Source organism: Cynoglossus semilaevis, chromosome 1 (assembly GCF_000523025.1).
Source record: "Cynoglossus semilaevis isolate Cse_v1.0 chromosome 1, Cse_v1.0, whole genome shotgun sequence".
Classification (NCBI taxonomy): domain Eukaryota; kingdom Metazoa; phylum Chordata; class Actinopteri; order Pleuronectiformes; family Cynoglossidae; genus Cynoglossus; species Cynoglossus semilaevis.
This window is the reverse complement of record NC_024307.1, coordinates 7,282,964-7,310,704: the sequence shown is the minus strand read 5'-3', so window position 1 is coordinate 7,310,704 and position 27,741 is coordinate 7,282,964. Positions and strand designations below refer to the sequence as shown.

The following is a 27,741-nucleotide window of genomic DNA, read 5'->3' as shown; positions in this document are numbered from 1 at the left end:
CCCACAGCAGATTCAAAAAGAGCAGCTGATGCATCTATTAACTGTTAAAAAAAACGCTGCAGAACCGAGAGGGATACTGTGAGAAAGTTTTGGTTTTTTTTTTTTTACTCTGTATGTTCAGTTTCAGAGGTGAAGACCTGTGAGACGAGGGAAACATTCTCAAATAGCTTTTATCACCGTCCTCAGGCCAAACGCTCTCTGATATGAGAGTGTGTGTGAGCGTAATGTTGCACGGCTGTGTGTGTGAACAAAAGCTTTCAAGCTCGCCGTTTGAAGAAAGAGAAACTGTCAGTTTGACATATCGTACGTATCACACAGCAGTTGAAGATCATCACTTACAAAGAGGAAATCCTGCCGTCAGCTGAGGCTTAAATTGATCAGGAATTAATTTAAATATAACTTTTCAACTAAACAGATTCCAGACAGCACATCAGCTTCACAGTAACAGGAATAATAATAATAATAATAAACATTGGTCACGTCAGCTTCACAGTATCAGGAATAATAATAATAATAAACATTGGTCACTATATTAAAGTGGTTCCTAAACCTCTTCTACAGCGCCCCCTTTTGAGGTTAGTAGGACTATTATCTAGCCCCCCTCCCCTCCCTGTAACTGTAACGACTGTTATTCCTCAAAACAGAAATAAAATAAAAAAGAAATAAAATTACAAATCTGGGAATCTTTAAACATTTAATTTATTTGACCTGCCAGGCCGCCCTTGCAAAGATTTTGTGCCCCCTAAAGGAAAATCTTGCAAAGATTTTGTGCCCCCTAAAGGGGGCCTGCCCCATACTTTGGGACCCAATGTCCTAATTAAATTGTTTTTTTTTTGGTCTTTTTATCAGATGTTAACTTTGAAATCTTACACTGAAGTGGAAATAATAAGTTAATGCACAGGTTCTTAACCTGTTTGTGTGTGTACAATGTGGCCCATTAAATATCAACGCGTAACAAAATCATCCACATTTTTTTGCAGCTCTCTTGGTGGCACTGGGGGCTCAAGGTTGGGCCACGCCCCTATGGTTAAGAATTACTGAGAGTCACAGAACGTGTTATAAAGAGGCAAAAACTTCTTGGACGAGATAAAAAAAAAAAATCGATTTAAGCTAAACAGCAGAGTGATGATAGATGAACTTACCTGCAGCCCCGGTCCGACCGCTGGTGCTGGGCCGTACTGTGCTGTTCTCATACTGCTCCAGCAGAGCGATGATAGATGAACTTACCTGCAGCCCCGGTCCGACCGCTGGTGCTGGGCCGTACTGTGCTGTTCTCATACTGCTCCAGGGGTATCTGGTTCAGGCTGGACTCTGGATCCTCCAGGTAAGCGTTTCCTCCTCCTCCAGCTGCGATCAGCAGAGGAACCATCTCTCCATTCTCCATCTGAACAAGGGGAGAAATGACACGATGATGTTCTGAGCCTCCTCAACTAAAACAGTGGAAGTCACAAGGTTTTTTACAACAAAAAGTTCCAAGTCCCTGAGGAACCTGGGTGTCAAAGTGTCACCTTGAAGATGTATGTTGCTCCTCCTCCTCCACCTCCTCCCCCGGCCCACTCTGCTCCAGCCTCCCCCCTGAGCTCGTCCTCAATCACCGACCACTCTCCGAGGCAGATCTTCTGAGTCTGTGGGTTCCTCTACAAGAAGGTTTTCAGAGGAGGAAAGATGTTCCACCGAATGATTTACTCCTCCATGAAATATATAACACTTTGCCCCAGAGAGGGGTAGCTAGACTTTTTCAAGATGTTTAGATTACACATACACTGCACTGGATTAGAGCAGTTTATCTAGTGAATCTAAAACTTGTATTTTAGGTTGTGTAACAATGACTTTAAAGAATATCTAATGTATAACTCAGAGGGAAAACCTTAATTTTATACAGATTCTGGTTTAGCATTGCTAGTCAAACAAAACAAATTTGATTTCTGAATCTGATCCAGATTAAGTATAGAAAGTTTAAAGGGTTAGTTATAGTAAAGTTACCCAGACTAGCAGTAAGAATTTTCACTAATCTTTCAAAGCTTTTTGTCCCTTTGTAAGAAGAACGCTAAGCTAAGTGTTAGCTAACTAAAAGTCATTGAAAGTCGTTGGAAGCTAGCCAAAGACAGCTAACAATAATTACATTATAAATAGGAGGTTACATTAAAAAAAATTGTAAAAAATTTTCATTTCAAAAAGCCGTGTAAATGAACAGAAATTCCAAGATAACATTTAGGAATCACAGTTGGAAATACTTTTCAACCTGGTAGAAAAATTGTTAAAGTTACTGCAAGTACAACAACAACAAAGAAAATGTATAAAGACAAACCCAAATAGACAGGTTTTTAATGAACTCTTCCATGAATAATCCCCCCCCCCATAGTCCCTAACTTACCCCAGGGCATGCGTCCTCTCCCTGGTGACCCACCAAAATGTAGAGTGTTTCCCCTTTCTCCAGAGGGAATATTGCGGAAATGAAGACTCCGTGGTTGCGTTTGTTGTGATTTTTAGCTCCTTTCCCGCCCGCAGCCCCATAGGCCGAGATCCTGGAGGAGATTATCACAGCGCTGCGTTATGACATGCTGTTAGACAAAGTGTGTTCTGGCCCGGTCTCGGGGGGGGTGATGTCATAATGGATATTGTACAGATTTCCTTTTTGCATTTCTGCAGTCATAATGGATATTATACAGATTTCCTTTTTGCATTTCTGCAGTTTGTTGATCTGAGCAGAGGCAGTAATTATGTACAATTTAGCCTGAGAAATTCAACACCCTGTAAACTGCTCCGGCTCTAACGGTGCCTCATTTTCACTTGTGAGGCCCCGAGTCCCATGACCTGCTGTGCAAACAATCACACACAATCAAACAGCAGTAGTTATTGAACATGACCAGGAGAGCACAGTCCCCGAGCGCTCACACACACAGCACTCAGTTACAAATGAAAACCGAATGAGTTCAACGACGTCTTCACCTGTGATTTGGCAGTGACTCAGCTCTCATTGTATAACTGAAACAACATTGGGTCACACTTCAAATTACAGTCAAATTACTGCTTCCACCAGCCAATATAAAATGACAAACAATCACTGTGGATGTGGGATGTTTGCTTTCGAGTTTCTTAATGATTTTTAAATACGAATAGATTTTACGGTGGTGCATTCTTAGCACCCGGCGCTAACTTGCACTCACTCATTAATTCTAAAAGCCTTACTTATGAAAAACACATTCGTTTTTTCTTGGCCACCTGCTGGCCATTAGTTGATGATCGTGTCTTACAATAAAAACGTCACCGATTAATTTCCATATTCATCTGTTTTTCCACCATAAGAGTCAATTTCCGCAGTTTTATGTTACGTGAAAAACAAATACAGTATTCTTTGCGATTTCCATATTAAAATATATAATTTCACATCTGTTATTTTCACACTGACAGACAGTAGAGGGCACTGTAGGCTTTGCGTACCAGTATCTGCTACTCTTGTGCCACTAAAAATTGACATGTTCATTATTTTTCACATAGACAGCCAGTAGAGGGCACTAGTGCGACTTATACTCAGGATCAACTTATAGTCTGGAAAATAGGTAACTATAAATCCTATTTTTTTTCCTTTTTGTGTCTACCTACAGTCACCACACGTCGACTTACAGATATTTGTTGGTAGCAGGTACTTTCCACATCTGGACTCCTTTCAAATGTCCATCCTTCCCCACAGTGACGCTGACGTTTTTGTTTCTGTAGGTACTGTCACACTGGGCCTGGGTCGGACCATGAGGACCACTGGCACCGCAAGAGTTGAACCACCAGGTCATCAGGGAAACCTCTAGAACAGTAAGGAGAGAGTGGAGAGAATCACTAATACTGTATGTTGGTGATCGGAATATATGATGGTTCGGTATTTGTTCTGAGAACGCCTTGATGTTTGACATGACCCATAAATCTGACCGAGCTATGAGCTAATACCTTATTTAATACTGTTATGTATGTCTGTGTATACTTCAATAAAGTAATATACTGTATTCTCCGGACTATAAGTCCCACTGGAGTATAAGTCGCACCAGTGCCCTCTAGTGGCTGTCAGTTTGAAAATAACAAATATGTGAAATTATATATTTCAATATATAAGTTGCGAACCCAGCCAAAGCATGATTATAAGTGCGACTTAAAATGCGTCAGGAAAATACGTTAATCTGTATAACGCGTTGTAAAAGTATACAATACAGTAATAAATGTATCACATGTTAAATAAATAATTTCAAAAAAATATTGTTTCATAAAACAGAATCCTAGAGGAACGCCATGAAAGTTTAATTTCAGTAAATTTAAATATTTACAACATTTTACATAAAAATCATTTTGATATTTTACTGACTCAAACTAAACTAAAACGAACACAGTTCTACCGACTTAGTTTGGAACAAGTAAAAAGAAAATCATCTGTTACAGCACAGTGAGAACCTTAACCTAGTTAGCATGCATCTCAGCACCTGGTGTGTAAAAATCAGCGTGAAGTCAGGATTAGTAATCACACGATACACCGCGGTTGGAGCAGCACACGCCACGTACCTGACGCTGAAGGTTCTGGAAGAGGACTGAAGATGTCCTCCAGGCCCATTATAGGCAGCAGGGAGTTGATGTCTGAGGAGAGACAGGAGAGCCTTCATGGTTTCTCTGCGTCACTGCTGCGACAGATTTCTCATAGGAGACGTCTAATGTATTCTAATTGAAGGAGTGAAGACTGAGATTGAATCGTGGACGGAGGGCTTTAGAAGCCTTGATTCAAGGATGGGAAGGCTGTGTGAATGACGACAACCTGCCACTGTGTTGATGGTTTGACTAAATGAAGGTTCTATAAAAAAAGATTTCTTTTCGTTTTCACACATTTGTTAGTATCACGATTCTTGGCCTTCATGAAAAATCAGAGTGATGATTGTGACATTTTGATCTAATGATGTATATCTGAGAGTTTTTTTCTGAAGGTCATTTCCTCCAGATGGAGATTAAATAAATGCAGGAACTTTTGTGTCACTTTAATAATATTAATATTAATAATAAATCTGAACTATATTGATCCCATATTTGGGTAATTCTTGTGTTAGATATGCTGTTAATAGTCTGCCCCCAGCAGGTGCCAAGCAAGTGGTTCCTGTGGGAATCGGACTCTCTGCTTCTGAGACAGGAGTGATGAGTCAAAAAGCAGAGATCAAACTCCATTATTCTGCACCAACTAAAAGTAATTCTCTTTTCATTTATTTTTAAACAGCAACTCAGCTCTTCAATGTAGAGAGCTATTTTATACTGTATATATTATAAGTAATGCATGTATTACAACAGGCATAGCCAACCTGCGGCTCTTTGCCTTAGCCTCTTGACTGGTTGGTCAGCCCTGGTATACAAGACTTTTTAACATTGACCTATCGAAGGGAAAAGTCTGTCTCCTCTATTCTACTCCATGTCCAAGCTCCTGTAAACAAACGGCCAAACTGAGACATGACGTCATATTCTGTCTGTGTCCATGTGTCTGTTTTAGAGAAAAACCTAAAATGGAGTCATCGGTTCAACTCACACAGCTCTGTCCAAGGACGCAGAGCCAACGTTGTGTTTTTAATGACTGTTTTAATCAATAACAACAACAGAGAAAATGTTGGCTTCGGCCACAGCTAACACTGCTAACGCTAGGACACATTAGCACAGCATCAGGTCAAGATTGTGTTGTTGTGTTGTCATTAACCGCTCACCTTTGCTGAAGCAGGAGGCTCCAATTGCAATGTCATCAAGAGCAACATCAGCATTGGAACCTTGACTCCACACAGCTGTCACCTTCATGTGAAACCTGGTACAAAGGGAGGAAACAGGGAGCTTTATTTGGTGCTTTTTAACTGACAGGAGACTGAGCTAAACTACAAATGGCAGAAAACGAAGACGCTAAGATTTAGCTCGTCTAGAAATGACCGAATCAGAGGCACAGATATCAGTGCAGAGGGTGATGGAAGATCTAGATTTGGAAGGAGACTTCTGGAAATATTTACTTCTTAGTTTGCAATCTGTAAGACAAAAGGGACTGTGTTCATATCTAGGTGTTATGACCCCATTTGTAACCCCCCTCAGTGCCCATGTTGTTGTTTAAGGGTGTGGGGGGCTGCAGCTGCCACCTCTGTTACACTGGAGGGCCACAAAAACATAAACGTTCATTGTTCTCAAAAACAACACAAAATGTCATAAATTTACTCTGATATAGTTCAATATACAGTGACAAAAAATGTTTTTATTCTTAAATGACCAAAATTAAAGCATTTTAATGAATGAACCAATTAAAAAGTTACAAATATATATATTTAAAGTCTTAAGGGCATGAATTACTTTTTAAAACTCTTGGGCTGTATGTTGGGGGTTGCGGGCCTGAAGTGAACCCGGGGTCTGGAGTTTCAGACCCATGCTTAAGAAGAGAGTCCTATGTTGGGGTGGAGGGATTTGCTGTGTATTTTGGAACGCTGACTTCTCTTTACAATAGATTTATATTTGCTTGATTTCTTAACAATCTAAAAGACCGCAGGTCTGTGTAGGTCCTCCGTCGTCCAGATCATCTAATCCAAAAGTAGTTACATCCAGGGTAGCTGGACAGAGTAGGGTTCTTGAAGACGTTTCACCTCGCATCCAAGAGGAAACGTCTTCAAGAAACCTACTCTGTCCAGTTGCACTCAATGTAACTATTTATTACTATTCAAAGGAATAAGAAGATGGAGCGGCCAGGTCAGTCAGACACGCTGTTATTCACAAAAGACTGAAACAGTGTGAATGAGTGAGTGGTTTAGTTCTTACTCATGGAGGAGGCCATCCAACTGCAGGACAACGCCGTCCCAGTTGTCGCCCTGCTGACCTTTTCTCTCCCAGACCAGCGGTGCGCTGCTGGTCCCGTTCTCCTCTATGCTCAGCAACACTGAGCCGTTAAAGTCTCCGTGCACATACAGGGAGAAGTGTAACTGTGAAAACAGACAAACGATCGACGCAGGATCAGATAAATGTCTACATCGAGTGAAAAACTCTGAAGGAAACAATGGTGGAGCCACAGTTTGAGGCTCAGACCTGGCAGGGGGCAAGAGACACCGGAGGAGGGAAAGTCTGGCTCTGAATGGTTGCCCCCCGGACAGGGTTGCTCTCTCGTATCCCGAGAAATAAGAAGTATCCTGGGGAGAGGGAGAAGAAGAGTTCAGAACGGAACACTGCGACCACTGTGATGGATGGAGTCAGTGGTGATAAAATGTGGATAAGGGAGGAACACACACACACGCACGTGCGCAGCATATCACACTGATATAATACATTCCATATCCTATTATCATAACCCAGGGGTCTGTAATCATTTCTATTCACTCCCTGTACTTCATTTTTTATGTTTGAATGGAATAAATTAACCTGACTGTCTGCGTCATACAGAAAAAAGACACTGATGACTCATGACTCAAAACTCATGACTCAAAACTCCTGCATCAAAACAGCACAAAGCACACAGGAAATGGCTGTAAAAAAAAGAGACTTTAGACTTTAAACCAACTTTACACATCACCTAAAGTTTTCAGCTTGCTTGCTAACAGCAAACTGCATGAAATTTGCGATTTTTTTTTCTGAGATAAAACAGTTTTAACAACAACAAATGAACAACGATGCATGGCTGCCATCACTATGATGCCCCCCCCCCCCCCCCCCCCGCATCGATGGTAGTGACAACTCCTTGTATGGTGGGAAACTATTTCTTCATCCTATGACAGCGTGACCCACCTGGTGTGCTCTGCAGGGCAGCTCCCTGCATGTCCTTTCTCTCCAGAAGCTCATCTCCGGCCACTCTCCTCCAGCCTGACTGCTGGTTAGAAACCGACCAACCGCACGCGTCTCGTTCAAACGAACAGTGTGACCCTGATGGAAGAGCACCTGGAGGAGAAACAAAAACACATTTATTAGATGTTGTAATGTGATTGAAGTGATTAAAGAATAGGCAAAAAAGGTAAAAATGTTAGACTCAAGAAAATGAGAACAAACTGTAGAAATACAAAAAATATGAATGTATATGTATGTTTATATCTGAATATATGTATAGCCAGTATATATGTATATAAACGTACATACAGTATGTACATATATACATACATACGTACATATACACATATAAATATGTATGTGTATATGTATTTTCTAAATATACATATATTCGTAGATATTCATACATAAACATACATATACTGTACATATAGAATTTTTTTTATATTTTTACAGTTTGTTCTAATTTTCAGATTCATTCACATTAACATTATTATCTTTAATCAAATTAAAGAAAATTACCCTCAGGTTTATCAGTGATTAAGATAGTGTAATTTAATTTAATTTTAATATTGTAATTGATATTCTAATAGCTGTGATACAGTGGAAACTTCTGGTTTCAGAAATGTAGTCACACACCAAACCACTAACAGAGACCTGAAAATATAGTTCCTTCCAAGAACGTGTTCTCAGCACTGATCTTTTATATTCCTTTGAGTTGACACCAGACCTTGACAGGAAATGCAACAGACAGGATATGATAATCTGTGAAGAGACATGCTGGACTCGAACCTTTGGCACAGCTCTAAACATACAGTACGGTTATTACTCTGGTTCCTAAGAATGTACCGAAACAAATGTCGGAAAATCCACCTTTTCCTACGGCTCCACGACTCAGAAACACAAACGAAATGTTTCTGCTCACAGCGTGTGGTTGTGTTTTCTTTGAGCTCAGTTAGACTTTCAGAGAAGAAACGTGAGAAATGTCCAACTTTGGACATTGATAAATGTTAAGATATCAACTGAAGAATCCACATTTTGTTCTCACAGTTTTTAAGAGAAGGTACTTTAACACAAGTTCACACGTTCACATTCTAGTACATTTAAACTAAGTACTCTGTGTAGAAAGACAATTAGTAACCAAATTAGCTACAAGTTGGACAAAACACACAAAGCAAACACAATCATCATAAAATGTCAAAGAATAAAAATAGGTGAAAAGCAACCAAGGATAAAATTAGCCAAACGTTAGCAGTTAGCCACAACCTAGCAGGGTAAAACAAAAAGCCGTGAAAAAGCCCTTAAAAACATATTCGTGACCAGAAACGACTATATTTATTGTAATGCGGGGAAGTTAATTAAATGCTGAGGTCAAATTATAATTACAATAAGATGATTTTGAGTAGATTTTAATCATTACAGCTGCCCTACCTCTGTCACGTAGACCATTGTTTCCCAAAGAGTGGTTCATGACCCTCAGGTGGGTCGCAAGAGATTTTTTTTTGGGTCGTCTGTGTTTGTTTCCCTGGAATTTACGAATAATGTCTATTGACTTGGGTCACAAAGGTTTGTGACTTTTAAAATATGGGTCCCCAGAAAAAAACGTTTGGGCCGTAGACTGTAGCAGCTTAGACTGTAGCAGCCTTTCCCACATTTCGCCAGAAAAACAAACTTTTCAACAACTTTTTAAAACTGTCATTTTCTTTAGAACAAAATTAACGATCTAACTTTTTAAAACTGTAATTTTCTTTAGAACAAAATTAACGATCTGTAATTTGACAACACAAAAAAAAGTACACGTCCTCTTAACTCCTACCACAGAGGAAGCCTTCGTCCTCTCCGTAGGGACAGTCAGTGTGGAAGTTGCAGACGTCGCTGGGGTCGATACAGACATCGGCGTGGACGCAGTGGAAATATTCTCCACAGACTCCATCCTGGTGGTCTGGACCTCGGAAAATACACAACAGTCTGTGATCACTTAGTGTCTTTCCAGGAACACTTGGGGCCAATGAATAAAAAAATAACAAATGGTCTAATATTGGTTCCACAGGAAACACCAGAAACTTGGGACACTTCAGAATGGTTGTCATGACAACGGGGTCAGTTAACATAGTTATACAGAGAAAGGAGAAATGAGGGAAATAAACTTGGCCTCTTATCATGGACAAACAGGAACTTGTCTCTGCTGCGTTAATGCTACACTAATGCTAACGCTACATTAATGCTAATGCTACACTAATGCAAGTAAAACACAGGTTGATACATGTGCAAGGACAGAAGTCATTCAATAACGGAAGTCAACAATGTTTGGGCTCGAAAGTAAAAATTTGTGAAATTGTGGCAGTTATGGCAATAACAAAAATTTGATTCTTTAAATAATAAAAAAATCATAGTCTAAAAGAGGACTGGGTTTTTTTTATCTGGAGCTGCAGTTGAAGAACACCACTGTGATTTAACTGCCATTACAGGACATGGTGATTCACCTGATTCACAGTCGACGAACTCCAGTGAGTCCAGAGCCACAGTCAGTCCCTTTTTCCACAAACAGGAAGTGTAAACGAGGGTCACCTGAAACGGCTCGTCCACCTCACCAATGGAAATCTCCAGAACCTCCCACTCTGCCCTGCAACAAGAAGGGAGTATTTCTACCAGAGTAGTACCACGTTCTGAACCACAGCACAGCTCCTGGTACTTGTTGTTGATGTAACTTAGCATTCAGACGTACAGGCAGCTCCTCTCTCCTCTGTCTTTACTCAACAGTCACCTGCTGTCAATAACTGAGCTAACGAGGTTACTGACTTTGGCAAATTGCATTAGCAAATTGAATCTTAAAAGAGGTCAGGATACATGTTGTTGATCACGACGACCGTGTTTTGCATATGTTTTTGATAAGACAAAGAGCAAACATTACGTTTGCTGCGTTTTCAGTGCATTTTTCATGTCCTGCCACTGTCCGTGTTTTTTAACAAACTCTGAAATCTCTCCACAGCACAGCCACCTGTTGTTCTATTCATCGTCAGACCAAATTCACAAAACACATTTGTCTCAATGGGCTTATAGTTTGAAATAAGAATTGAAATTAAACTTAAAATATACTAAAAATGTTTATAAAACAGGTTAAATGGGCAGATATGTTTGCTGCAGAAAAAAACAACAACTCCCTTTTCACAGGAAGAAATTTCCATCAGATTCAGACTCTGTTTCCGTCTGTGTCGGAAAAAAGGGGGGGGGGGTACGGGGATGAAATGACACTGTTATATTTGTCAAGCTTCAACTCAATTAATTAAAAATATTTTGTGTGTGGACTATGTTTAGCTTTACATACTTGTGGGGACATTTTTTTGGTGCTTTGTGTTGAGGACCCTCTGTCTTTGTGAGGACAGCCTTCAAGTCCATACAGTAAAGAGGGTCATTTTGAGGTTGAATATTAAGTTTGGAGTTAGAATAAGAATTAGCGCCGCTGTAGAGTTAGGGTTTTATGTATATTAGTACTTCAAAGCAGAGGCTGTGCCTCAGTTTCACAGCTTCCACTAAAATACATCTCCTGTAAGAACATTTCTGTGGAAAATAACTGTCCATCTTACAGAGGAAGATACAGCTTCCACTAAAATACATCTCATATAAGAACATTCCTGTAAATAACTGTCCATCTTACAGAGGAAGATGATTCATTCCATCCACAGGAGGACTGGTGATATTGTATCAGCTGTGAGCACTTTTTCACCATTAAACCTCTTTACCTCCCTACATGACGTAAAGATCTCATAAACATCTTAAAGAGCTCCACATGACACCTGAAACACCTTTTAATCCTTTTTTTCTGCCCATCATGTGTTTTTCAGCACCTCCCACCTTACATGTTTCTGACCAAACATAGATTATTTCATAAACTACTATGATTAATTTAGTTCATCACTTATCTTTCCCGCAGAAATCCATCTTCCTCCCTCCACATTTTTAACCTGTTTCTCCATAGAGTCCCTGCCGTCTCCGTAGTCTCCACTGAAATGACTAGACTAGATCTTTTTTTAAAACTAAAGACTTCAACATTTTCTTGAATTGAACACAGACCCACGTGCACATTATCAGAGAAAAATACTATATATTAAAAATGATCTCGCTTTTGAAAAATAATTTTAAAGGTCACGAATTCTATCAAAATGATCTGATCTCGCTTTTGAAAAATTATTTTAAAGGTCACGAATTCTATCAAAATACATTGTTATATAAGCATCTTAACTTTTTATAGGACCCTAATGCTATTTAAAAGAAATACAAAGAAAACTAAAAAAAAAAATCTGATCAAAATTCATCAGATGTTCCATGAAAGGTTAAGAGATAGATTCAATTGGTAACATATAATCAGCTTTATAAACTGAACATAAAGGGTCCCGACACTGGACCTTGAGGAACACCATATTTTTAATGCACCGTTTCAGTTCACGTCTTCTTAGCTACATAAGCTGACTGTAAAGGGTCCTAAAACTGCACCTTGTGGGACGCCATATTTCTAATGGTTTTGATTTACATTGATTCAAAACTTCCTCTGATCAAATCCATCCAAATTGAACTCAGTTTATGTAAACAGCAGCTACAACAGCTTTGACCCCTAACACTAGGAGGCAAATGAGGAAATATAATCATTTTAATGCACACAATTCACAGGGCACTCTCACTACTGCCTTTGATTGCAGTACTTTTGATTTCAGAGAACAATAAATGCGGCACGTGAATTGTGGCCACACACACACTCACACACACACACAGACAAAGTACACATTGTGCTCTTACATAAAGGTTTTCTGCGCTATAAATAACAAGAGCATCCAGAAGTTAATGAAACTTCCAGGCCGGTGGACGGGGTTGAATACCTGACAGTCTCATAATGGAATTGCTCAGTCCATTACTACACAGACACAAACAGAGGCTGCATGCACACCTAATGCATACAACCCTGTGTCCGTCTTCTGTCAAAACCAATTATTTATAAATTCATTTCCACGGTTCACATCTGCTGGCACACCAGGCTTTTAGCTACATTAGAGATGGCCTCCATCCCTTTTTAGACAATTCCCTGGGGAACAGAACACCATTCTTCAGTTTATTCCACATGTTAATGTATAAAAAAAAATTCTCAACTTAACTTAAATGCTCTGTGAGTAAAATATACTTGGTGCCCAGCTTTTAACATGAAGCTCTTCCACAAATCAGCAGGCTCTTCAATCCAAAAAAGACGTACGACTTTACTGATACTTGTTTGTGTGTTATCTGACCTGTGGGCTTCTGGGCTCCTGTGGCTCCTGAGGGCCACAGGTTGGACATCAGAATATGTGAGGATGGGTTTGATCAGGAGCGTCAGGTTTCCCAACGCCGGCTGAGACTCAAACAGAGCCACGTGAAGGCTGCAGTGCTTGTTGCTTCCTGGTAAAACTGGGCTGGTGATGTGGTACTGACAGCTCCCAGAAACCTCAGCGGCGGAGGATGGGGTTAAGAGCAGGAAGTGCCCTGTGGTAATAAAGCAAAGGGAGAAAGTTCAAGTTAGACACTTTTATGGCAGCCAAACCCGAACGCTCCATCAGCGTTGCATCAGAGAGCTTTTATTTTGGAGATCAAATGGACCACTGAATGGTAGAACTAGGAAGAAAGAAAAGCTGAAGCTGACATGTTGATTAAGAAGCTTTAAAGTGGTGATAAAATAATGCTGAAATCCAACATCAGGACTTGATGAAATATATCTTTATATATATTTATTTATTTTAACTTCATATCATTTCACTTTTTTTTCAATATTCTTTCATTCAAATATAGTGGCTGCCGCACGTCGAGTAGAGAGCTTAACGTTGAAAGCCCCTTAAATATCTACGTAGAGAAATCTCACACACACTCAGACACAGTTTTCATGAGTTGTAAAATGCATTCCCTAAAAACCACTACAAATGTACGTCTAATCTTAATCCTGACCTTAACATGTCCCCTATTCTAATCCTAACTCCAAATATAATCTTTAATCTCAAAATAGCCTGAAAAATGTCCCCACAATACAGCCTTTCAACTGAATAAAAAAATGTTCCCTCAAGGATAGAATTCATATACATATAACACACACACTGCGGAATACAGTTAGATCCTATCATTACAGAAGAACGAGGAGACTGCGAAGTACTGTACTGTACTTCAAAGAAACCTGTAGCTGAAGTATCTGTGAGATTGTACTTTAAAAAAAAAAAACAGGTCAAAATACTGTATATTCTGTATGTTTGAAAAGAGTTTGGAAAGAAAAACAACGTTGATGTCCTGAAACTGCGAGGTGAGTGGAGTCTCACCCCCGGTGTCTCCCTCTGAGTGGTCAGTCACTGGCATTTCCCCGGCCCGTGCCCTTTGCGGTTGCCGTGGCGACACCAGCAACCAGTCACTTTGGTCGCTGTGATTCGATAAAGTCCAGAGGCACTGTGATTCAAAATCACATGACGTGACTGCAGGACAGAGAGAGAGGTTAGACCTTAACTCAGTCTGAAGGTTACAGTAGATTTACAGACACGTGGGTCTGTGGAAAACTCCGGACTCAAAGTACGTGTTACTTCAAACAGTTCACTACTCTGAACAGACAGGGAATTATAACCTTAAATTCTAGAGGAAAAAAACACCTTTTAAAAATAAAAAATATAGACATTTAACTCACATATAAAACTGCCTTTTACGGTTAACATACAATGGTTGTAAACAATGAGGAAAGAGCAGTGAGGAGGTTTTAGCTTCTCTATGCTAAAGACTTAGCTCTCTGCTCATCTCCAGCATTTCCTTATGAATTTATATTTAGGACACTCAGGAAATTAACAGTTATTGTGTGTCTCTGTTCAGGGAAGATACGCGGGATCAGAAAAAGAAGTCATGTGACAGTGAGTGAAAGCTTTCACGGTAGATTACACGTTAAACAGCCATGACAATCCCTGAGGGGATTTACATACATAAATCAAAAATGTAAAAGTGATTTTATTTGGCTGGTTTCTATTGTCTGTTTGTAACTTTTACTAAAAATACTAATGTGAGCCTTCCGTTCTCTCTGGGGGGTTTAATGAGAAATAAGTTGTGGTGTAGTGTCGCGGTTAGAATGCCTGCCTTACACATCTGCCTTAGATGCTGGGTTTGAGCCCCAGAGGAACCACATACTTAACACATACTTGGCCTCTCCTGTGTGGGTTGCAAAGACTCACACTATAAATTTCCCGATTGTTGGGCCAAAAAGCGACTCTACTGCTTACTGTACTTTCCAGACTATTGAGCGCAAGTTTAAAAAGAAGGGGACAAAAGCATATGTATAAACCGCAGGTGTCCATGTTGTAACATTTTCACTTTTAATTAAATAAATACTTCCCCCCCCCGAACAGTTCCTGTAACACGGCTGGTTACACGTTAGCTCTTTCCTACTTCGCAGCCCTGACCATAGTTGAAATGCACAGGGGAGACTAAGTGATCTGCTCCAGCGCCAAAGCTTACGTTAGCTCCGGGGCTAACTGCCTTCACTTTGTGCTCGTCCGCAGCAGAGGTCAACAGAAACAGGGACGTTTCTGGAATTTGTTTTTATTATCAGCCACACCGAGCACAACAGAACATAAACATTGTTTTAACAGCTCCTGTATAACGAACTCACGCTTTAACATGACAGGACGACAACTGCTCTCAACTTTCGCTACCGTTCTCTTTCTCGCGCGCCCCACGCACATATACGCACACAGCCATTCACAGACAGACATACGCTACTAGTATAACACAGTAGCCTAACAGAAAAGCTATTGATCGCTAGCGGTAACAACTTCGTTTTCCGTAAAAATTAATAATTGTTTAAGCCGCTGGGCTATTAAACTCTTTTTAATGGAATACATGCAACACAGCTTAATAATAATTATATTTATTATTAATATTATTTTTGTTGTTATTATCGTTCTACAGTTCGTGTGTATCCTTAGGAAATGCACGGCTCTTACGTTGGTTGTCGTCCTCAGAATCCAGGTGAGAAGGACTCTCCTTGTCTGAGATTTCCTCCTGAAATCTGTCCAGAAGAGTATGACAAGTGGCGCTGGCTAGCAGTGAGAAACAGACAGAGAAAGTGACGGTGGTTTAAAAGCCAGCAATAAATGTTGTGTGTGATTGTTATCCAAGGAGTGAGGCACAGAATCAACAATCATGATTTACATTTTGTTAAAAGAATGTACTGGTTCTTCTAAAGGGTTAAACATTCATCAAAATGTCAGCCATCAGCAGCAGCATCAGTGATCCTGTGGCCCGCAGATTAATCCGTCTTCATCACCGCAACATACAGTATATTCACCATCAGAGAGTGTGTGCCGCAGGACACCTCACACAGATTACACACGTCTCTATATTATTGGCCCATATTAGCATAATTATATCATATCTGTAAGCATTGTTACAGTTTTTTTCTCCGATAATGAAACCCCGATAAAGCAATGCCTGAGTTTCGTCAAATGACCCTAAAAATAGTTTTTTCGTGATAAACGACTGTATGTGACCGTGAAAGTCACTAGATGTCAGCATTGCAGCTCATTTTATTCATCTATTTTAATAATCAGTGGATTGTACGCAGAATGCTGGTGCCAGCAACGTGTGCAGTTGTTTGTACAGATAAATAACTAAATATAAAATATTATTAAATATTACCAGGACTTTATCAGTATTGGTTGATATCTGAATCGGAAATTAGGAGTTTGGACAATATCAGCATATCGGCTAAAAGTTGATATCCGACATCCCTAGTTAATTTTAGTCTTGTTTTTATCGCCCTTTACATTTGAGTAGCTATAGAGATATAGTGGTGACATAATCACTTACCATTCTGCCGTAGATGACACTTCATTGCTTATAAATTGGAATTTTGCACTGATTTTTAAATCGTTCATTATTTCATGAAACGTAACAAAGCTGGTCAAAGTTGATTGCGATCCCTGAGGGTTCTAACTTAACGTGTTTTCAGAACGCCAACACTGGTTTTCTCCACCACCACCATGACGTCTCTGAGTTGTGTCTCTGAGTTGTGAAGTTTTCAAACTCTCTCAGGTTTAAGTAGGTTAACAAGGCCTGGCTGCTGTGAGACGCAGACGCAGCTCGCTTTTCGAGAACAGGCTGACCCAACTCTGAAGTAGGTTAGGGTTTTTCAGAGCCTGAATAAAAATATTTGGGATTTTACTGTCTGCGCTGCTGGAAGAGAAGAAAATATGTAAGGGACAAAAAGGGTTTTATAAGAAAAAAACTACTTGAGGAACAGAAAGAATGACTGAGGTTCAAAAACTGAAAAAACACGCAAAAAAAAAATCTTTTCAGGTTTACAGATGAAGTTTTAGGGAGAGAATCAGACATGTTTCATTACATATTATTTTAAAATGGAGTAGGTCATTAATAAACGCTAACAGCAGGAGGAGGATTTCTGTTTCCTGCCGTCAGCTCATCTGCACTGTATCTGATGTGTATAACCCTGGCTCAGTCACTGATAATAGATGCAGATAAAACAGAAAACTACACACATGGCCTCACATTGGCTGTCAACATATTTTTCAGTTGTGGTAATTAATGGTTCCAGCTGGAGCTGCAAACCATGTGAAGTACAACAGAAAAACAAAAAGAATGTGTCTACTGTAAGTTCACAGTTGTTCGTTATCATGTGTCCTGGAAACTGTTAAGAGTCATAATAAATATTACCAGGACTTTATCGGTATTGGTTGATATCTGGGACAGAACAAAAGCAGAAATTTCAAAGCGTATAACACGCCACCTCCGCCCCAGGTCACCGTACAGTACAGTACAGTATAAGAAAGCAACTATTGACCTTAAATTCTGACCGAGTTCGCTGGTAAATGGTACTTATTAGAAGGAGTAATCCATCAATCACACTGTCCTTCTAAGTCATCAGAGCAGGACACCAGTCTGATCTTGACTGTATATATCACCGTACTGTGTTAACCACACATCATTCATTCATGTTTTAGAGCATTTGCCATGATATTTTGAGCAAAATAAAAAGAGGGAAAAAAACCAAAATATTTTTGTCTTAATAATAGTATACAGTAACCTGAAGCAACATTTTGACAAAAAACTTGGTCAAAGTTTCTTGTCAACTTAAATAAATTTGGTTTCAATAAGAAGATGAAAAATAATTTTATAACATTGCCAGAACAAAAATGTTAAGACCTTAAGACCTGCAGTACTTAAGCGAATGCTCTTAGGATCACAGCCCGGCCTGTGTTTTTTGGAGCAGGGTCTGTACACAGAGCCAAGTAAACTAAAGAGGAGGGGGCTTGACATGTGACCTGACATTCAACACGCCAACTGGTGTGACCGCCGGACAATGAGAGAGTTGATAATATCTCAGCGGGGTCATCGTAACTTAACCTTTCCTAATGTCCGCTGAAAAGACAAACCTCTGTTCTCAGCTGTCTGCGGGCGAGGTCACAAAGGTCAAGCAGGAAAAATGGAATAACTAAAACGAGTGTTCAGTAAAAGCAGCGAGTGATTATGACAAGAAGACACTGAGAGAGAAGGGTTTCTGAATGGCAGCATCAGTGTTTATGGAATAAAAGCTGCTATGGATAGATTCATGTGGAGGGGGCATGGGGGGGTTCCCCACATTAAACATTAACAGACCAAAATTAAATTCAAATATTTAATTATTTTAGGGGATTTCCCCTCTCTGTATTTAGAATATATATTTTTAATCTGTTTCTTCTTCTTTTCTTTTTGTTTAAAAAAATGGTTACATTGATAACAGTCCAGGCTGTTGTTGGTCCAACACAGTGTGAACTGAGAGAGAAACTTTTGAAAGCTAACATTTCTGAACAAAGACATCAATGACGGCCTCCTTCATCTCCTCATCCCCACAGCCCATGCCTCCTTCCACTGCTCCTCATTTCAACGTTCTGCTTCTCCACGTGATGAAGCTCAGATCGACTCGTCCATACAGGACTGCTGCACTTCCTCTTTGATGTTTGGATGTGCAAATATGACATTAAAACTCTTTCACTTGTCTGTATCAGTGAATAAAAGCTCTTGATGACAGAGGTTGGACCTCCTCTCCTCCTCTCCTCTCCTCCTCTCCTCTCCTCTCCTCTCCTCGCCTCCTCTCTCCTCCTCTCCTCTCCTCCCCTCCCCTCCCCTCCCCTCCCCTCTCCTCTCCTCTCCTCCCCTCCCCTCCCCTCCCCTCTCCTCTCCTCCCCTCCCCTCTCCTCCCCTCCCCTCCCCTTCCCTCTCCTCTCCTCTCCTCCCCTTCCCTCTCCTCTCCTCTCCTCCCCTTCCCTCTCCTCTCCTCCCCTCTCCTCTCCTCACCTCCTCACCTCCAGGCTGACTCTACTATTCTTCTCTCGTTCACAGCTCAGTGACATGTAATCTGAGCGTGTTGACAAAGCTGCCCGCTCAGTCAGCTCCAATGAGCCTAATGCACAACATTTGCGAAATGTCAAGACCACGGCTGTGTCCAAAATCACTCACCCGTTCCGTTCTCCTTGTATGAAGAATTCTATAGAGTGGACTCGCTGGTTAAATGAAGGACGACTTCAGACAAGACTTAATTAGGTCATTACTGTCGCACAATTAAAACAGACAGATGGACGCTGCTTCCCTCACTTCCATGTCATCAGGACTGCAAGGCATGATGGGATACATTGCTTAGGTAGTGACCATTGGATGTTCCCTAGATTCCTCTGTGTAGTGCACGATGTAAAGGTAGGGGGCAGTCTCGGACACAGCCCATGTTATTTAAAACTGTATAGGCTAATCTCAGACTTATCTTAAAATTAGCAACATTGACAAGTACTGTTTTCTGGATTAGTTCTCTGGTCTCGAACAGTGAACTCAGATCCTGTAAGCATGTGGTCCAGTGGTAAAAGGATCAGACTTGTTATCAGAGGACCAAGGTTCAAATCCCACCTTTGCCAGCTGTGATATGTAAATGATGTCTATTTCCCCTGGGGCAATCAGGGGTTGCTGATTGGGCAATCACTTACACACAGTGGTGGCTTAGTGGTTAAGGAAATGGACTTGGGTCCAGAAGGCTTCGCGGGCTTTACGTGCCCCCTGCTCACTTTGGTGATGGGTAAAATGCAGCGTTCACGTTCTGTGTGTCACAATGACAAGCAAGTCTCTTTCACTTTCAATGGGTTAAAATATATGCAATTCTTCTTGCTCTGGAAGAAAAAAAAAAGCAGCTGTGACATATGAGTTATTACTGCCACAGATGTATGTGACCACTTTATTACAGTCAAACAACAGCCCTGCGTTAACCACACATTAAAGTCAAACACAACTATTGACAACGTGAACAAACATGTCGAGTGTGTGTGTTTAACACAAACATGGCCTTGAGCCACAAACACACTCGTCACGGCTTTACTTAAACAAGAGTTACATCCCAGATCAGAGGAACCAGCAGATGGAACTGTCGTTCTGTTTTCACTGGGGAGTCATCGTTGATGAGACTCGAAGTCTTTGTGGTCATTTCAAACATATAAGATGTTGAAAAAGGTCAGGTTTATGTATCATTCTAACTTCTCTGAGATTGATCTGCACCCATTTAAAATGTCTGTTTTAATGGCTATCAAGGGCTGTGTCCGATAGTGCCCCCTACAGCCTACAAAATGCACTTACATATGGAGCATGCCATTTTGTAGTGGTGTTCGAATGTCCGACACTTCACCACGGAATTTAGTGTACAACCGATTGCCACTACAAAAGCTATATATATCCCATCATGCATTGCGGTTGCGACTGATAAATGATGCGTAGAGAAAGGGAGCAGCGTCCGTCCATCTATTTCAACTGTACAATGACGTAACTAACGTCACGTTGATGTAGTGTCCGAAACCGTTCTTCATTCCACTATAGTGCGCTATATAATAATTCCCTATATGTATATATAGATCTAACCTAAATTGAATCATAATAATCCTGTAGAATCTTTCTTTTTCCTGTTAAGGTTAAAATAAGACGAGTTAACTGAAGCTTCATTTAATGAGTGAACTACAGTTCTGGTGAAGCTGAGTTGAACACTGCGTCTAATCACTGCATCAGAAATGATCTGAAATAAAAAGGAATAATGGAAATCTCTCTCCTGATTTAGAGCGGACGCCATGTCGGTGTATTCATTCTCATTAAAGCCCACTCACTGTAGGCTTCACGGCGATGAACGCTGAGACTCTCAGCTCAAGTACACTGTGAGAAATACATCCATTTACCGTCTGCAATTATACACTGGAGAATAAAAAGCACAAATGTAACATAATGAGTGAATTAATCTTAGCTCTGCAGCTCCCCTGCTGTTAAAGTGGTATTAGACAAAACGCTTTAGAGTTATTTAATGAAATTGTTAGCAGTGTTTCACATGTTATATTATCCTTAAACTTCACTGCCTTCACATTTTGTTATTGTCATTTTTGTTACAGGAATTTCTTTTCCCACTGTGAGAATATTTTTCCCCTCTCTCGGCGTTAAAACTCAACCCCAACGACCCAGGCATGTGCAACAAATAAAATTTTTGGTATTCCCAAAATAATCAAGTTCAATAATTTAATTTATGTTTTAATTGGTCGCAGCCCGACTCCACTTAGATTCAATGTCTCGATGCCGTCCAATGTCTTTTCAGAGACTGAGGATTAGACAAGTGGTGACTGTTTTGCAGAAAAGAACATGTGATTTTTCTGCCTAATCACACTGTGAGTTTTGAGTTGGAACTCGACTGAGGAGCCTCCACTGCTTTATCAAGATGTACACGCATCAGTAAACAGGCTGTAAATGTCAAGTCCAGGCAGAAAGATGAACTTTTTAATGAGAATGTTAAAGAAGGGGAAATGACAACTGGGCCACTGCCCCCCCCCCCTCACTCCCTCCCCCTCCAAATTATCTGGTCAATTAAAAACATTTCCTGTATCAACAATGTCAAACAGACGAGCCTTTAGAACTTGGAGATTTTTTTTTATCCACAATAAAGTTGACTGATCCTTTAAAGGCGTGGAGATGGGTACACAATGGAAACATTTGTTCGTTCCCCCCAAAAATCACCGAATTGATTAAAGGTTGTCAAACAAGTCATCAAAGATCTAAAAGATTTCTAAATGTCAAAATAAATTGCAGAGAACAAACACCAAGAGAAAAGAAAAGGCCTTTGTAATAATTACTACAGAATTTAATTGAATTATTTTTAGTCCTGGGCTACAAAACCTGGTAAGTCCTACAGGTGGCACTAGAGCATGGATTCATTGGTTGAGTTCAATGTTGACTTTAAAAGTCTTGTTGGTTGGTTTGTTGAATGGATGGACGGATGGATGGATGGATGGATGGATGGATGGATGGATGGATGGAAATTCCTATGTCTCTACATTAAACTACAACCTTACCTCGATAATGTCAGTGTAAGGCCAACATTCTAGACTGTAGTGAAAATCCTGCACTGATTAGACAAACGACTGTGACTGTGCTGTGACTGTTAAGATACAATGAAAAGATAAGACAATCTGAAGCAGCCACAGTCAACCAGCTCACTGACTTTTATCTACTGACAACTTCATAAAACCAAACAGAGTAAGAACACTGGTTTGACTGAAGGAAGTCATCTGTGTGAACCTGGAGGATGACTGAGAACCTCCATAGAACCTCCATAGGCTACCCCCAGCTCAAGCCCTGTGACGTTTAGCCTGAGAGGCTCCACCTTCTGATCGGGTTAAACTCCACAGACAACCCGTGTTTACCGGAGGACCAGAAGTGCTAAGCTCAACAATGCTGCCTAAGGCAAGGACCAGACCAGTCTTGTCAGGAACACGGAGTGAGTCTACAGTTACGTTGTAGATAACTGTCCAGTTTATCCGTGACCAAACAGTTCAGTGTTTTTTGTTACCCAGTAAATTTGAAGCAATAAAACCAAATGGCTGCAAGAGAGAAAAAAAACCAATGAGTTTCTTATGGTTGTTGGAATAAATAGCTTGTAAAGATGGATGATGGACGAGGAAGAAGATGAGTCCATGCAGCTGACAATGAGTTATGATTGTGCTGCGCCTGGAAAACATTCTTACACAGATAATTTCTGAGTAATCACAGAGTGTTCTATTTTTGGATAATGATAGATTGACACTTCATGACACTCAGCTCTCCTTTCTAGTGAAGAACTACAATATATTTGTTTATGTTAGAGAGTGTGAAGTAAACCAAAATTCCTTTTATGCTATTAATTTTGACACACAATTAACTCTCGTGATGTGACTTTGAATCAACAACTTCCATCTGATCCAGGGAGAAGTCGTGTGATGTGATGCTAATGTTTGGATGGCAGGAACATGAATAAAGAAACTTGTCTTTTCAACGGCTAATTCAGCTTCACAGTTAAAACCGCAATGTATTGTGATGCCAGGAGATAAGTGGTTAGCACCACAATGTATTGTGATGCCAGGAGATAAGTTACTAAATTCCAAACAAGTTCCAAAACTTCCAAACTTCTTTTCCTCTCACACCCTAACACGCTACAATATCATTTCACTGTGAAATACCACTGAGGATAATCCTCTTTTCCCTGTCCTTGTTTTTGGATTATTACAACATTATTTACAACTAGCATATATTTGTGTGGCGCAAAAATATAAGTTAAAATTCATGTTAAAAAGATACATTTAGAATGGATAAAAAAAAGAAAATAATTTAAGCTAAATGTGGACTAACCCTATGTGATTAATCGTGATTTAAAATTTCGTTTCGAGGGTTACATTTTTTTATTTAAAGAAAAAAGCCCAGAATAGATAAAGTGTACATATTGTTAAATGTATTTGGGCCCTCTTAATTTACTGACCTTATCTTGGCAAACCTACGTTGTCTACATTAACCTTGTGATGTCTGAATTCAAATGCATTAGAAATGCATTGGAGACACAAAATTAGTCATTTTACAATTTAACAGTGGTATTTGTATGAACTAAATACGTGTATATAACAGTAGTATACCCCAAAACCTGGCGTCTTAAGTATCAAAGCAGGAACATTTGGCTTTCATACATTTTTGCATAATTAAATCTGGGCCCTCTTCAAAAAGGTCGGACCACAGCTGACGTCAAACGGAAAATCAGGTTATTCAATTCCAAAGCCATATTCAATCAAACAAGAAAACATGAAAACAATTTACCTGACTCCAACAATTGAAGGAACAGTTACTGAAGAGCAGTTTGTTGTTTTTCTAAAAGGTAATCAAATCTGGGTCCAATCCTCGAAGGTGGTTGTCAGTAATTTAAGATAAGTGAGCGCAGATCAGGTTTGTCTTTCACAGCCATCACAGAAAACGTGGAGACAAACCTAGCATGGAACCATTTATGCTCCACTTAAACACACACACACACACACACACACACACAGACATGAACGCACATACCTTAAGTGTAAACATCGGTGGAAAGGACTGCATCACTCAGTGGAACGTCACTGAATGTATCAAAGTGCGACATAATGACCTGAACCACGATGATGACAAACCTCCACTGGCAGAAAAGCAAAAATCCTTTTAGTCTGGAATACAGACTAAAAGGATCAAATCAGAACCAATCAAACCAAATTTCAGCTGTGATCTAGGGATGTCACCTGCTGGAACGGCAACGAGCAACGCAGTCGTCAGAGGTCCGTTAATGTCAGTCATTATAAGGCACTCAGTTTCATGAAGGCGCTGAGATTTTCACTGGGAGTGACCCGGGTGGACAGGATTGGACAAAGAAGGGACGGTGAAGGTGGAGCACAGATACTGATGTCTGAGATGGACCTGCGAGTCGTGAGGAGAAGAAGAACCCAGAGAAGATTTGTGGATGTCACGAAAGAGGACAAAGGAGATTGTTGGTAAACAGTAGAAGAGGGAATGGGATAGGGTAAGATGGAGGCAGGTGATTCACTTTGGCGACCCCTGAAGGCACCAGTACAAAGACAAAATCAGCAAAAAAATTTGTAATTTATCGTACATTAAATTATCGTCATTAAATGCAACACGCCTGCAGATTAGAGTCATAAACCCCGGGCAGCAGCAGTCGGGCTCTGAGTGTCATCATAGGTTCCCGACCCCTGAGCTATGGCAAGGACCTGACAGTTTTAAAACAGTGGTTAGTATCTTACAGCAGCAGTTTTCAAAGTGGGGGTTGTAGCCCCCTTGGGGTCACCAGTGGGCTTCTGAAAATTGCAAGGAAGATAATACAAAAAATAAATAAAAGAGTCAAATTATATATATATATTTTTTTTTTTTTCAAATTATATATATATATTTTTTTTGGTAAGCCTTTGTACCGCACAACATAAACTGTCGTAGTCGTCGGCTTCCGACGGTACAGGACAACTAGTCTTCATCAAGACCTTCCTTCAGTCTTAGGTGCATGTCAGTGATGAGTTTTTACAACTTCACTAAGTCATTGTCTGAAGTAAAACAGAACGGTTTTATCTCCGCTCTCCAACGTTTCGTGTTCCAAAATTTTCAAGAATTGTTTAAGCTGAAAAAAAAAAGGTCCAAGAGGATTTTGAGTCGAAGTCTAAATCACTGAGTCCATGTCATAGTAGGAAAACTTGTTGAATCTACAGTAGGCACAAGGTTTCTATTCCTATTCCATGAAAACAAAATCAAACAAATGCATTAATGATCATCACTCTTGGGATTTTAGTGCTAGTCCCTATAGTCCCTATAGAAACTAGTGAGTCTGGAGTCGGATTCCACATGTGAGGAGATTCAAAGTGAACCGCAACTCAAAGAGAAAATCCTGAAGGGGAATCTAAGTCCCTACGGTTTCAATCGAGAAACATCCTAAACAGAATCCCGACGGCTTCAAGACTGAAGTCGCTGTGAGAATGTCGTAGGTCATTTGGTACCGGACAGCAGTGGGACACAAATGTACTTCAGTTTTACCAAAGTACTTCGAAGAATACACTCATAACCCTTTACTTTTTTTCATTTAATCTGTCAACGTTAAAGAATACAGTCATAACTTTTTTTCATTTAATCTGTCAACGTTTCAAAACAAAAGGTCATTCAGACTCTGATACTGACAGAAGAAAGACTATGTTTTATTTTGAAAATGTATTGATTCTTCAATGAAAAGGTCGGGGACCACTGATCTAGACTATCAACATAGTCATTTCTTTTCCACTATAACTATAACTTCGACCAGTGATGTCGTGATCCATCTGTCTTTCCTGTCTAACCTCTCCAGAAGGTTGAAAAGAACACTTCACACTGAAATATACAGCACAGGCTTCTCACCAGAAGCTTCCTGACTGCAGCGGAGACAAATGCAACTGTCACAGAGAAATGTAACAAATGGAAGAGGGGAGTCATTTGAAAACACTGTTTACAGATCCCATGTAAATGACGTATTAAAACATTTGGAGAAACGTAGCCGTGAATATCAATTAGCCTTTCTTGAACCCTTTTGATATTTTGCTCTTTGCATAATGTAATTGTTGTAAATGATCATTTAGTGACTTTACTACGGTATTGTAGAGCGGAGCGTTCAAATCACATGATTCAGAAGGTGGACTGTAAAAGTCTCTGTTGAAAAAAAAAGACATCAAAGACATCAAAAGTTTTAATAGCTTCGAGGCTACATTAGCAGCTAAGCTACGTGGCTTCGTCAGAGAGTGGACGAAGTCAGAAATGAGCTCAAACTCTCCTTAAAATATTTGAAATTGCTTCGAATATTCTTATTGACTTAAAGTTTTAAGAATTCCACCTAAAACTAAGATTCGATTAGAATTGACCAGGAAGAAAGTAAAATGGCCTCACAGGGACTCTGAAGTTAGCAACAAATAAAGTCAGAATTGTCTTGGTTCAGTACGCACTACATATTGAACAGTACGCAATTTTATATTTATTTTATCAAATTCTAATGATGCTTAAAGCTCAGTGCATCTGTTCTCGATTACTTTGCCTTAGGCAGCATTGTTGAGTTTAGCACTTAGCACACGGTACATGTGGAGCTAGCTTGTTGCAACATGGCTAATGCCTCAAATTAGGGGTGAGATTGATGGAAAATTCAATTACGATTCAAAAATGTTTAAAAAAATGTTCATAACTAGATGACAGGAACACAACCGCATTAGCACACATTTAATAAATAAAAATTTGTGAATGTTGTCCGGAAATATTCTTTAATCAAAAAGTTTACTTTTGTGTTGAAACAAATTAAAGTTAAAAAGACTATCAAACCTGAACCAAACTGTGAATTTTGCTACCTAGAGTAGCAAAAAAAAAGTAGTTAGCTCAGAATTAGCCAAAGATTAAGCAAGAAGAAGTCAAAAACAAGCTAACCAAATAAGAAAGCAAATTTTGCAAAAACGTATCAAAAAAATAGTTAAGGAGAAGTTGAACAACATATGCTCAATGTTTAATTTAAACATAAAAGATAATAAATGATCATTTAAGGATTTATTGTAAAAAAAACATTGTAGTTTGCCGTTCTGCAACGCCTATACTTTTCTCTGACGATCCCATTAGCCAATCCCTGAAGTTTGTCTAATGAACTGTCGGTTACACCCTTCTAATCAACGCGACAGGTCTAACTGCCGCCTGCAGCGACAGGTTCAGAGATCAAAGTGTGAGCCACAACATCTGTGAACCAACATGTTCGGCTGTAAAAACAGTTCTCACCGGTGAGGGTTCTTCCTGATCAGAACGTTTTCAACATTCATGCTGCTGTTTAATATCATCAGGACGACCTGACGCTGTGTTCCTGTACTGTTATGTTTTTTTCATATTATTATAATTTTCTTCGGCCCCTGACAGTTTCTGAAACTAATTTGGAGCCTTAAGCTTAATGTACATCACATCAATAAAAACGTAATTTCTCGGAGACTTGGCCGCTGCTCGGAGAAGAGAATGCCCTTCACCAGCTTCTGTACGGAAACGGCTCGTGAGTGGATATGACTCAGACACAGAGGGGAGGGGGCGGGGGGC

The 27,741-nt window shown here is 39.9% G+C and overlaps 1 protein-coding gene across 1 annotated transcript in view; it reads right to left on the bottom strand.

Moving 5' to 3' along the window:
* ltk (leukocyte receptor tyrosine kinase) overlaps nt 1-27,741 on the bottom strand; it is a 46,324-nt gene that overhangs the window by 16,685 nt on the left and 1,898 nt on the right. Inside the window, exons 2-15 of the mRNA XM_025060087.1 lie at nt 15,771-15,866; nt 14,112-14,261; nt 13,036-13,293; nt 10,272-10,454; nt 9,605-9,730; nt 7,753-7,902; nt 7,060-7,160; nt 6,796-6,956; nt 5,715-5,809; nt 4,543-4,614; nt 3,625-3,799; nt 2,375-2,525; nt 1,509-1,637; nt 1,228-1,384 (exon numbers count right to left, since the gene is read on the bottom strand). Of these exons, the coding sequence (XP_024915855.1) occupies nt 1,228-1,384; nt 1,509-1,637; nt 2,375-2,525; nt 3,625-3,799; nt 4,543-4,614; nt 5,715-5,809; nt 6,796-6,956; nt 7,060-7,160; nt 7,753-7,902; nt 9,605-9,730; nt 10,272-10,454; nt 13,036-13,293; nt 14,112-14,261; nt 15,771-15,866 (2,004 nt within the window). The remainder of the gene's footprint in view (nt 1-1,227; nt 1,385-1,508; nt 1,638-2,374; nt 2,526-3,624; nt 3,800-4,542; nt 4,615-5,714; nt 5,810-6,795; nt 6,957-7,059; nt 7,161-7,752; nt 7,903-9,604; nt 9,731-10,271; nt 10,455-13,035; nt 13,294-14,111; nt 14,262-15,770; nt 15,867-27,741) is intronic.